Here is a 12,620-nt window from a genome sequence, read left to right as displayed (position 1 = left end):
CGAGAAAAACGACTCCACTTTTTTATACATTTTTGCGTGATAAATAGTTATGAGTGATTTCTTTATAACTTCTATATTTATTATTATTTTGTCTTACAATTTCTGCATATTTTTAATGCGTAAACATTCATTTTCTTTATTAAATAATACATCAAGATATATTTTATGGGTAAGTATATAGAACACTAATAAAAAAACGAGTCAGCTAATTTGACAATTAGCTGACAAAAAGTTGACCCGTTTTCGAGGCTCTATGCTCTATTTATATAATCTAAGATTTAAATGTAAAGGCAACAGTGAAAACCTGGAAAGTTCTATGTACACTATTTTTTTTTATTTAATTTTTTTTTTAAGAACGAACTCTCGAAATTATAATGTTGGCAAGTTTATTATTATATACATATGTACATAGCCTTATGATCACAGATTCCTTTACAGTTTCTAAATTTGAATTATGTTTTTTTTTATTACCAAAACTGAATTCAAGCATTATTTATAAAATGAAGAACAAAAATAGATATGCTATCGAATTGTAAATTCTAATTTCAAAATTTCATATTAATGAATTTCTTATAGAATAAATAATTGACGCTTATTTACTGTAAACCGTTACTAATTAAAAATCGTTGACTTCCGATAAAAATAAATAAACTTGGAATTATATATAATTTAGAAATACAGAGTACTATAATGTATTGGTAATTCACTAACCGTTTTGGTGTTGATCATCTTTGGTTATTGTTTTGGACGAATCAGTCAAGAATCTATTATGTACATAATATGCTCACGACTATATTCCTGTATAGATGGGGTAGTCAGGCATTAGTAGACTTATCGTTTAGCAGTGAACATTTCACCGAACGTATTTGAATGAAATATGGCAAATAGCGAATTTATCGTATTCATTAGTTTTAATAAAAATACAATTCATTTATAAATTTAAAATATAAATAATATATATATAAATTCTAATTATTTTTAAATTACATTTTTTTATTTAGAAATAGAAAAGATATGATTTATTTCCTATTTTAAAAAGTATATATATTATATATATATATATATATATATATATATATATATATATATATATATATATATATATATATATATATATATATATATATATATATATATATATATATATATATATATATATATATATTAACCGATTTATATATATATATACCCTATATAAAAGATAGGGTATATATATATATAAATCGGTTGGTCGTATTCATGGAAATATTAAGTAAAGGAAAAATCTTAGCCCTCATGGAAACCCATTTCAACTAGTATGAAATAATATATTAAAAAAAATACTTTAAAATAAAACTTTATAGAAAGCCAAAGCTTCATAAATGGAATATGGATTCATAGTATTAAACCTAAATTTACATTTACAAGTTATCTATTAAACTTTAATCATACAATTTTTATAATCATTAAAAATAAATAAAATTTAAATGGTCTAGTTAACAATGCAGTCCAAGTTAGTAATAATTATAAAAAAAAAAAAACATCGAAATGGCTACAACGCAATTGTGTATTTTCAAAAACAAATAGCAATATCAACTAACTAAAACCGGTACTGGTTTGACGTAAATGTCAAAAATTTATTCATTTATTTATTTATTTATTAAAAAAAAATTAATTACTGATTACTAAATAGTTTGATTTATACAGGATACAATTATAAAGCCAAATAAAATCAACAAACAAATATGATTTCATTTACTATCATTTACTTATTAGTAAAATTAAATACCTTCCCAAATACGAACTGAAAAACAAGTCTCCGACACTAAGTTGGCAGTTAGACATACAATATTAACATTGGAAGCTCAAAAATCTTTACAGTTGACTAGCTGTGTACTGTAGCTTCACCTATGATCGTACCACATTACGTTAAAGCTATAACCTATCTCAGGAAACGAGCTATCGAATGGTAAAAGTTTTTCAAGCCTAATAATTAATCCTTGAACAGTTAAGGCGCCGTGATGTACTAAATTCACTTTGAAATTCCTTTCTTTAACGATAACATACAACTAGGTTAAGACACATTAAGGAATTCAGGCAACACGGTGCTGACATGTACAAAAATTACTAGAAACTTCTAGAACACGGAAACTTTTTGGTCCCAACATTGGTAGCAATTTTAATTATGTATAAACCTAAGAACAAGGAATTACATAGAAGGAGTGATAAAATTGTCAATTCATAGCAGACTAGTGTATAGAAAATGTTATACGGCCGTATAACCCTACCAAATTGGGGGGAAAGGGATTGTTAGTGATGGAGACTGAGAATCCCATTGCTAGCAATATACCCAACCAGGTCGACCTCATCGCGGTTCCCCTGGAAACTATCATGGTTAATTCCTGATGAATTCATCATGATGGTCTAACTGGCCTGTTTTCATTCTCATCTATCACCCTTCACTGGTGCTCCGCCAGCGTATCCCGTTAGCGCAGGCGGGGTTGCCATACCATTTTCACCCATCAAAAAAACCTACCAAATTCAGATACAACCTGCTTGCATACTTTCTACATAAACCGTGTCGAATATATGATATAGTAATGTAAAATTTGTCATTGACAAATAATTGACATATCAAACATTTTCTGTACACTAGCCTGCTATGAATTGAGAAAAATACCAACTGATGGTGTATCTTTCGTCCTCTTTTTACTAATTATATTTCTATAAGAAGAAAGGAGACAACCATATGATTTACAGTTTTTATTTTATAATGATAAAATAAAAAGGAATTACATAGAAGGAATGCCTTCTATGTAATTATTTGTTTTTAACTTTAAATTTATATATTTATAGTAAAAAGAGTGTGTCACGTCAAAAGGCTTAGGCCGGCTACACACGCATGGATTTTAAGTTTTCATGTCGGGAACGCATCTCCAAATTTGATTTCCTATAATTATACGAAAGTATAAAAATATATGTCCATATTTTGTTAACTTAAATCTTAGGTTCCCGACACGGGAATCAAGAAACCGTAGGTGTGTAGACAGCCTTAAAAACATAATTTCATATCGTATTCATAGTTTCGATGAATTGTTTTTTTAATTAAATTAAATAACATTTATAAACATTATATAATTGCTAAATAATCAAACAACAAATAAACAAATTAATTTATTTACATTCGTTTATGTAGTTGTTAATATAGCTAAGAGATGGCACTAGTTTGGCAATCAATTGTCTGTAGTATGGAAGAGAAGTTTTAGGACGCTATAACTGTATCGCCTCACTAACGACATCTCTCGACATTTCAATAATTACATAGTACTTTTAAACATAGTAAAAATGTACAGTACTTAAACATTTTAAAGACAAAGCTATTGCACTTTTTATAGCTCATAACAGAGAGATGGCACTAGTAGTTAGAAAGCTTTTTTTGTAAGTCATATCTGGAAATGAGGATTAGAGCTAAAATTAAATCGACTCACTAGCGCCATCTCTCAACATTTACACGACAACTTTTATTTCATGATATAGTCAAGAGATAGCACTACTAGCACGAAATCTTTTTTTTTTAATAAAATCGAATCTGGATATGGAAACTTCATCACCTTCGTCATCTTTCGACTTTTTATCGATTTCTTATCAAAAAATATATATTAAAAAAAAATTAAGGAATAACCGACGTTAAAAATATATCGCCTCACTAACGCCATCTCTGTGTATTTTATTAACTATTTGGTATTAGGGTAATCACTACATTAGGGTACCGTCGGTGGATAAGGGGTGTACAAAATTTATAAATATATATAATTTGAGTTCGTACCGTACACATGTGTTTGGTTATTCGTCACTGGGTCTCGGCGACCGTCGCTTCCGAGTGGATTATAGGTTCAGTACTCGGCGAGTTCATTTTCCGCTTCGTCAATATGGCCACACCTGGTACTAATAGGAGTAATCCAATTGCCTGCAAACGTAATGAGAACAGTTAACAAAAACAACCATCGTACGGCTCGCCATCGACAGGGAGTTCATCCTCATGTCCTACAGCCTCAATGGTCGCGTACTGCGCGGTTTCAGAGATGTTTCCTCCTACGAACACTCAAGTTGTGGAATGAGCTCCCTGTCGAGGTTTTCCCAAGAGACTGCAGCATGGGGTTCTTCAAAAGGGGGATAAAGAAGTTTCTTAAGGGTCGGCAATGCGCGCGTAATACCTCTGGTATTGCAGGTGTTCATATGCTACGGTAACAACTTACCATCAGGTGGGCCGTATGCTTGTTTGCCACCTCAGTGGTATAAAAAAAAAACTAAACTGTCATCATCATATTAGCTGTACCAGAGGAAGACTCTGTACAAAGGTCGTTTGTTTGGGCACCTCTGTCTCATTCGTGTTTCTACCGTGAACCAGTCGTTTGCATAGCTGTGTTCCAGTTTAAAGGATGGGATATGGCAGTGAATTCACAGGGTACAGAGGAATAACAGTTGAGTCCTCAGGAAAGGGAACGCTTGGGAGGTATCATGGGCGAAACAGTACACTCTGCTATGTCCAATGTCAAAAAGCCCAAATGAGAGGCTAAGCGCGGAAATTAGAGTCTTTTTTACATTCACACATTCACATTCATTACCGCTTCATCTTAACTGTCCAATGGTGAACAAACACTAATGAAACATCCTCCTTAGAGGGTTTTGCCTGTATTTGCCACACTTGGCAAGTGTGTATATCAGACAATTTCTTGGCCAATTCTGAACTGTCTTCTTTACCTGATCATTTATTGATTGTAAACACGAAATTGTTTGATATTAGATTATATGGTAAACTTTCCCTTTAAACCCGATTGATTATTCCCTTTTATGGGTCATCATATCAGCCTTTAACTGTCCACTGCTGGACATAAGCCTCCCCCTAGGGGGATTTCTGCCAGTAGTTGCGACGCTTGGCAGGCGGACTGTCAACCGCAGTTAGGCTTTAGTCGTGTTTTAAGAAGAACGCTACTGCCTATCTGTCGGCCTCCCTTTTTTAATTGACTTTCACGACACCCACAGGAAAGGACGCTACTGCCTATCTCTCGCTCACACTTAGTCGCCTCTTGCGACACCCACAGGAAAGGAAGGGGTGGCCTTTTCTATGCCGGGACCACACGGAATTGCTTATACTGTGGTAGAAGCTAGTAATTAACATATAACTAGGATCACACGGCTCTTTTTTGTTTGTTACCTGCTTAAATTATACAGATAGAGTATCTCCATACAAATGCTTCTAGAAAAGCGAATCACAGTATTGCTTATACTGTGGTGGATGCTAGTAATGAACATATAACGTACAGTGAGTACATAGAAGGCGTACGGTACCCAGTACCGCAGCCGCAGCGCGGTACGGGCCTGCTGGGCGTACTCGGGCGTCACCACCACCTCCTGCCGGAACCAGAACATCGGCACCAGCGTGTCGTCCGGCAATTGGTTGTTCAAACTGGCCGATAATAAAAAAAAACAAAGTTTTTTTTTTAATTTGTTGCTGGAACTGGTTATTCAAATTGGCCGAAAATAAAAAAAAAGTTCTATATTTTTTTTTAATTTGTTGCTGGAATTAAATGTTCAAACTGTCCGAAAATAAAAAAAAAACAAAGATCCTTTTTTTAATTTGTTGCTAGAATTGGTTGTTCAAACTGGCCGAAAATAAAAAAACAAAGATCTTTTTTTTTATTTTGTTGCTGGTTGAATAGAAATGAGATTGGTTGAGACGTTAATTTCAAATGATTTGTGACTGACAAAATTAACATATAAAAATTATCTTATATAATAAATAAAAATTTAGCCAGTGAAGATAAAAATGGTGGAGACGACACATTAAACCAGTATGTGCAGTGCTAAATTAACAATTATAAAACTTTTATTAAATTGAGAGACAATTTTCTTACTGCACTGTTACAGTAATGGAACACCAATAGTGTTGGTGATTGGTGACTGGTGACAGGACTTGGTGACACAGACGTCCATAGACTACAGTAACCGGTTAGAGGAATTAAAAAAAAATGCTACTGCTTATTACTCGAACATTAAGTTTCATTAGTTGTCTTTTACGACACCCGCGGGAAATGAAAGGGTGGTCTATTCTATGCCGGGACCACGCGACAATTTTGGGAGATTTTGTACAAAACTCCTTTGCTTGGGCACCTCTGCCCCATTCGCGTTTCTACTGTGAAGCAGTTATGTTTGCATAGCTGTGTTTCGGTTTGAATGGTGAGATATGGGCGTGAATTTACAGGGTACAGAGAAATAACCTGAGTCCTCAGGAATGGCAACGCATGGGGGGTATCATGGGTGAAACCGTATACTCTGTTCATGTCTATAGGCGACGGTTACCACTTTCCATCAGGTGGGCCGTCAGCTTGTTTGCCATTCTAAGTTGCATAAAAAAAAACAATACGTTATTAATATTTTGGCTTCGGATTGATACTTGCTGCTGATTTTCACCATCGTACAACCTGCCATAATCTAAAATTTCATTCCAACCACTCTTTGGAATCAATTTCCAGCAGCAGTATTTCCGAACCGATACGACAACATAACCTTCAAGAGCATATTCCTTTTTAAAAGACCGGCAGCACACCTGCAATGCCGTAGGTGTTGTGGGTGATCATGGGCGGCGGTAGTCACTTACCATCAGGTGAGCCGCATGCTTGCTTGCCCCCTATGTTGTAAAAAAAAAAGAATAAGTTCGGATCGTGACCTAATCGCGATCTAGTATTGTGAATCAGGCTTATAAATACCTCATCCCGGCGTAGTGGCGCACCAGAAAGTTGATCTGCAGCTGAGCGGACACAGCCAGCGGCATGCCCGTGAACATCTCCAACGTCAGCCGGAAGTTGTGCTCACTGGAATTAAATTGTGAAATTATGTCTAATCCATGAATCAATAGACGTTTGTAATCCTTTTAACGTGTGGAAAATCTTCGGAAAGACCGTCCCATCTGCCGGAGGGAGGGCAGCTGGGGTGTGTGGGATTCGTACCTACTAAAAACCACACGACGTACCTCGAGGCGCTTATGTTGGATCCCGGGTTCCCGTTTGTACAACTACCGAGTAAGACGTTTGTAATCCTAAGTTGGTTACGAGTAGAGCAAAGGGCGGACTTTGTTACGAGTTTTTTTTTTTATGGGAAATGGTATGGTAACCCCGCCTGCGCTAACGGGATACGCTGGCGGAGCACCAGTGAAGGGTGATAGATGAGAATGAAAACAGGCCAGTTAGCCCATCATCATGATGAATTCATCAGGAATTAACCATGATAGTTTCCAAGCGGAACCACGAGAAGGTCGACCTGGTTGGGTATATTGATAGCAATGGGATTTTTAGTCTCCATTACTAACAATCCCTTTCCCCCCTTGTTACGAGTTTAGAGAACACGCCGTCGTGAATGTCGAAGATATTTACTACTACCTTTTACTATACCCTGTAGCAGAGAAAGCAGATAATTTGGTAACACCTTATATAAACAGTTAAAATAATCCAAATCGTATGTATCAACAAATTAATTATTTTGGTTTCTGTAAGCAGTGTACGTTGGTCCTTCGAGCCGGATGCACTTTTTTTCACGTGTGTACTTTTTTTTAATTGACGATAATGGAATGGTTACCCCACCTGCGCTAACGGTATACACTGGCGGGTCACCAGTGAGGGGTGATAGATGAGAATGAAAACAGGCCAGTTAGCCCATCATGATGAATTCATCAGGAATTCAGCACGATGGTTTCCAGGGGGAACCACGCAGAAGTCGACCTTATTGGGCATATTGCTAGCAATCGGACTGATAGTCCGCATTACTAACAGTGACGCGTGTACTCACGGCAAGGGGTGCAGGCCGTCGACGCGGTCGCGGTAGTGCGGCGCGGCGTGCAGCAGGTGCGGCAGCGACACGAAGGCGGGCGCGCCCAGCCGGCACGCCGACACGTTCAGCGCGCCCGCCGGCACGCAGTCCGCGTCCCGCTGCGCCGCGCAGTAACACGCCTGCCGTCACACCTTGCCTTCCATCAGCGGTTCCGCGGCGTTACGTCCACATAACGACGGAACGATCGCTCGTGCCAGACATAAACATACAGTCGGCCACCCCGTCCTTACCCAGGAGTGTCATAAGAGGCGACTAGGGAATTTATTAGTCAAGGTACGGACAGCAGTGTCCTTCTTAAAACATTTCCAAAGCCTGACTGCGGTTGCCAACCCGCTTACCAAGCGTTATAACTACGGGCAACATCCCTCCCCCCCTTATGAAGGTACGCAGCAAACAGAAAATAATAACTAATAAAAATTAATAGGTATGGTCCCGGCATAGAATAGGCCACCCTTTCCTTTCCCGTGGGTGTCGTAAAACGTGACTAAAGGAAGGTATTTTATGCCGGGATCACACGGAAATTATTTTTATGTTTCATTGTAATGAATTAATTAGAAATTGCTTAATCAATTTAAAAATCCTTTACCTTTCTCGCCTATACACATGAGCAGTACCATGAGTATAACAGAGTATACTGTTTCGCCCATGATACCCCCCAATGCGTTGCCATTCCTGAGGACTCAGGTGTTATTACTCTCTACCCTGTAAATTCACTGCCATATCCCACACTTCAAACCGAAACATAGCCATACAAATACAACTGCTTCACGGTAGAAATACGAATGGGACAGAGGTGGCCAAGCAAACGACTTTTGTACAAAGTCTCCCTCTGGTAGAGGGATTAATAAAGACATTATAATTCGAACACTCAGATTATGGAATGAGCTCCCTGCCGAAGTTTTCCCAAGAGACTACAGCATGGGGTTCTTCAAAAGGGGGGTAAAGAGGTTTCTTCAGGGTCGGCAACGCGCACGTTATACCTCTGGTATTGCAGGCGTTCATAGGCTACGGTAACCGCTTACCATCAGGTGGGCCATATGCTTGTTTGCCACCTCAGTGGTATAAAAAAAAAAGAATTAAAATAAAAAAAAAATCTTACCATATGTGGATATTTATGTCCATTGTCAAACACAGAATCGTTGGCAGCATACTGAACACCGGTTATGCCTTCCACGGTGAGCTCTTTGTCTATGGGCAGGATCAGGTATCTAAAAAAAATATTGGCAAAATTGTAAATTATGTGTAATTATAATAGAATATTAGTCATTACTTAAAAAACTAATTCATTATCAACATCATCATATCAGCCATTAACTGTCGCACGAACGCACGCACGCATGCACTACCGCACGCACGCACGCACGCCCTACCGCACGCACGCACGCACGCACGCACGCACGCACGCACGCACGCACGCACACACACTTAATATATTAAATAGTATACAGATAATCACCACTGTACAATTCCATTGGAAATCGCGCAGCAGTGATTAACGTACACACAGTCCAGCCTGCTTGCTATCATACTCAGGATGCTGTTGGCGCTGGCACGTACTCTGCGTACCAGGGATGCGAATGAGAAGTTTTTCCAGTAATTACCGCCTACCAAGTGTCGCAACTACTGGCAAAACCCCCCCAAGGGGGAGGCCTATGTTCAACAGTGGTCATTAGGTGATAATCAAAATATAACAAAATTGTAACTAGGAGATATATATTGAGTTTGAGAGCCTGGTGATCTGTAAGATGGGTCATCCTAGTACCGACAACAGGGAGGAAGGGATTGTTAGCAATGCTAGTTCGACCTCCCCGTGATTCCCTCTGGAAACCATCGTGAACAATTCTTGTTAAACTCGTCACGATGGACGTCACTGACCTGCTTCATCCTCTCCTATCATCCTTCACTGGTGCCCCGCCGGTGTATACCGTTAGTGCGGATGGGGTTACCATTCCATTATCACCCATTAAAAAAGTACCAACACCAGTCTCTCACAAAGATTGTCTTGAATTGTAACCTATATGGCTGTTAGTTATATTATGTTGTTATTTTGTGAGAGAAATAAATATATATTTACTTTACTTTAATTAAAGAAAAAAATATATTTTAATATTTTTAATAGGGCAACAGAAATTAAAACAAGTATATCTGTATATTGGTTCCGGCATCACGCATAAACTGTAGCACCTAATTAGATGAAGTAGGGAGGAAAGGGATTGTTAGTAATGGAGACTAAGAATCTCATTGCTAGCAATATATCCAACCAGGTCGATCTCCTCGTGGTTCCCCCTGGAAACTATGATGATTAATTCCAGACGAATTCATCATGATGGGCTAACTGGCCTGTTTTCATTCTCATCGATCACCCTTCACTGGTGCCCCGCCAGCGTATCCCGTTAGCGCAGGCGAGGTTACCATACCATTTTGATCCAATAAAACAAAAAAAAAATTAGATGCAGTCTTCACAGTTACGTTTCGAAGGACCTAACTTAAAATTTATCCAATCATACGCAGCCTAACAGTAAACAGCCATCATTTCACTTCCACACTGGCAACACCGGACAGCACGCACGTCCACGCCGCACGCACGCACGGCCACTTACGTGCACATGTCGGGCGCGAACACGTACACCTCCTGCTGGCCGAGCTCGGGCGCCCACAGCTCGCCCGTGGAGCCGCGCACGGCGCCGCACTCGTCCCGGTACATTGTCCTGTTCGAGTACTGCCACATCTCGATGTTCCCCAGCTGGGAGAAGTCCGCAGCGCCCGTGTTCATGTTGAACGACCCGTCGAATGTTAACGAACCGTTGCGCTGCAGGCGACATATTACATTTCATTTAGTTTTGTTTATTCACTAGCCGTCCCGGCTTTGCACGGGTGGACATTTTTACAACATTTTAAAATAGTGGTTATTGTGACATAACGATAATAGTTGGACATATAGTATCGGGAAGTTTTTTGTAGTTATTAATATTTTCTTCAATATTGTAGAACACACTTTTGTTCTATCACCAATAGTTTCCGCAGCGCACGCGACGAAAGATATAATATTTTATAGCATTTTTTTGCCAGTTACGTTACGTTCTTGAGTTACGTTACTAAATTTTAGTAAGGAACCCTAATCTTTTCTAGCAATAAATATAAAAGCCTATGTTACTCAGGGTGAATGTAGCTTTCTAATGGTGAAAGAATTTGTGAAATCGGCAAAGTAGTTTTTGAGTTTATTCATTACAAACATACATACACACAAAAATACAAATCTTTCCTCTTTATAATATTAGTGTAGATTAGTACAAATATATGTACATGGCGGACTTAAAGCTAAAAGCATTCTCTCCCAGTCAACCATAGGGAAGTGTCAGAATACTCGAATGCGGTACTAGTAATTATTGATATACATACATACTAAAATTACATATATAAACGAATAAATATATAAATAAATAGCAAATATACTTACACATATATGATATATACTATATTATACATGAAATAATAAAGTAAGAAACAGTGTGATTAGAGAGAAGTGTGGACTGAAAGACGATGTAGTGACAAAAATCGAAAAGGGAATGTTGCGTTGATTTGGCCATTTGGAGAGGATGGATGAAAGAAGAATTATGAAAGAGATTTATTGAGCAAGAATGAATGGAGATGTCGTTAGGGGCCGCCCCAGACGGACGTATGTTGACCAAATAGGCGACGTGCTAAAGAAGGGCCAAATTAAAGGTACCCGTAACCGGCGAGCGTGTATGAAAAGATTGATGAATGTGAAGAAAGCGAACAGGTTTGTTTGAATCAAAGCATTTGGCGTTCCATTGTTTCTGCCTACACTAATGGGAGACAGGCGTGACAGATATGTATGTGTGTATGTATAAAATACTTACTAATCGAATAAAGTAAAAAAGTAACATTTCGTATGTTAAAAGCTTAGATTATACAGATAGAGTCCTACCCTTATCTCAATTATTTGATGTCGGCGTAATATATTTTTATCCATATTGCAAAAAGATTTGGCTACTTTTAGATTATATAGGTAGAGTGCCGCCATAGTATTTCACTTCGAGAAAAACGTCTCAACTTTTATTGATACAATTTTGCGTGACAAATAGTTTATTTTTTTTACAACACAGGCGGCAAACAAGTATGCGGCTCACCTGGTGGTGAGTGTCTACCGCCGCCCATGATCACCCACAACACTAACGGCATTGCAAGTGTGCTGCCGGCCTTTTATTAGTGATTAATTTATGAGTGGTTCCTTTATAATTTCTATATTTATTTTGTCTTATAATTTTTTTTTTATGGATGATAATGGAATGATAACTCCGCCTGGGGTAACGGTATACGCTGGCGGGGCACCAGTGAGATTTGATTGATGAGGATGAAAAGGTAGGCCTGGTAGCTCACCGTGATGAAAACACTTGGATATATATATATATATATCCATCTATAGGCGACGGTTACTACTTTCTATCAGGTGGGCTGTCAGCTTGTTTGCTATTCTAAGTTGTATAAAAAAAAGCACGATGATTTCCATGGGGAACCACGTGGAGGTCGACTTGATAGGATATATTGCTAGCAATGGGACTGATAGTCCGCATTACTAACAATCCCTTTCCCCCCTAAGTACGCTACGACCTATCTCTGGACCATTAACTTCTATTAGTCGCCTCTTACGACCACCTACGCGAAAGAGGCGATTCATTCTATGACGGGACCAAACAAAGCATCAGGTTTTTTTTTGTTGGATGAAAATGGTATGG

The 12,620-nt window shown here is 38.2% G+C and overlaps 1 protein-coding gene and 1 long non-coding RNA gene across 4 annotated transcripts in view; both read right to left on the bottom strand.

Moving 5' to 3' along the window:
* Window positions 1-1,293: 1,293 nt before the first annotated feature.
* LOC128201606 (uncharacterized) overlaps window positions 1,294-12,620 on the bottom strand; it is a 91,456-nt gene continuing 80,129 nt past the window's right edge. For both annotated transcript variants that reach the window (XR_008253326.1, XR_008253327.1), the window contains exon 2: window positions 1,294-2,343. This is a non-coding gene — a long non-coding RNA (uncharacterized LOC128201606). The remainder of the gene's footprint in view (window positions 2,344-12,620) is intronic.
* Window positions 1,294-12,620, bottom strand: part of LOC113513798 (protein croquemort-like) — a 31,190-nt gene continuing 19,863 nt past the window's right edge. Inside the window, exons 6-11 of one of the 2 annotated variants that reach the window (XM_052899067.1) lie at window positions 10,464-10,672; window positions 8,963-9,071; window positions 7,822-7,982; window positions 6,747-6,851; window positions 5,302-5,446; window positions 1,294-3,946 (exon numbers count right to left, since the gene is read on the bottom strand). In XM_052899067.1, coding sequence (XP_052755027.1) covers window positions 3,830-3,946; window positions 5,302-5,446; window positions 6,747-6,851; window positions 7,822-7,982; window positions 8,963-9,071; window positions 10,464-10,672 — 846 coding nt within the window. In that variant the 3' untranslated portion in view covers window positions 1,294-3,829. Of the gene's footprint in view, window positions 3,947-5,301; window positions 5,447-5,608; window positions 5,643-6,746; window positions 6,852-7,821; window positions 7,983-8,962; window positions 9,072-10,463; window positions 10,673-12,620 lie in introns of those variants that run through there. The other variant, XM_052899068.1, reaches the window with a different exon arrangement.

The sequence above is a fragment of the Galleria mellonella genome, unplaced genomic scaffold, assembly GCF_026898425.1.
Source record: "Galleria mellonella isolate WM207_F2 unplaced genomic scaffold, CSIRO_AGI_GalMel_v1 utg56, whole genome shotgun sequence".
Classification (NCBI taxonomy): Eukaryota; Metazoa; Arthropoda; class Insecta; order Lepidoptera; family Pyralidae; genus Galleria; species Galleria mellonella.
The sequence above is the reverse complement of the archived record's forward strand: the minus strand, read 5'-3'. Positions and strand labels throughout refer to the sequence as shown.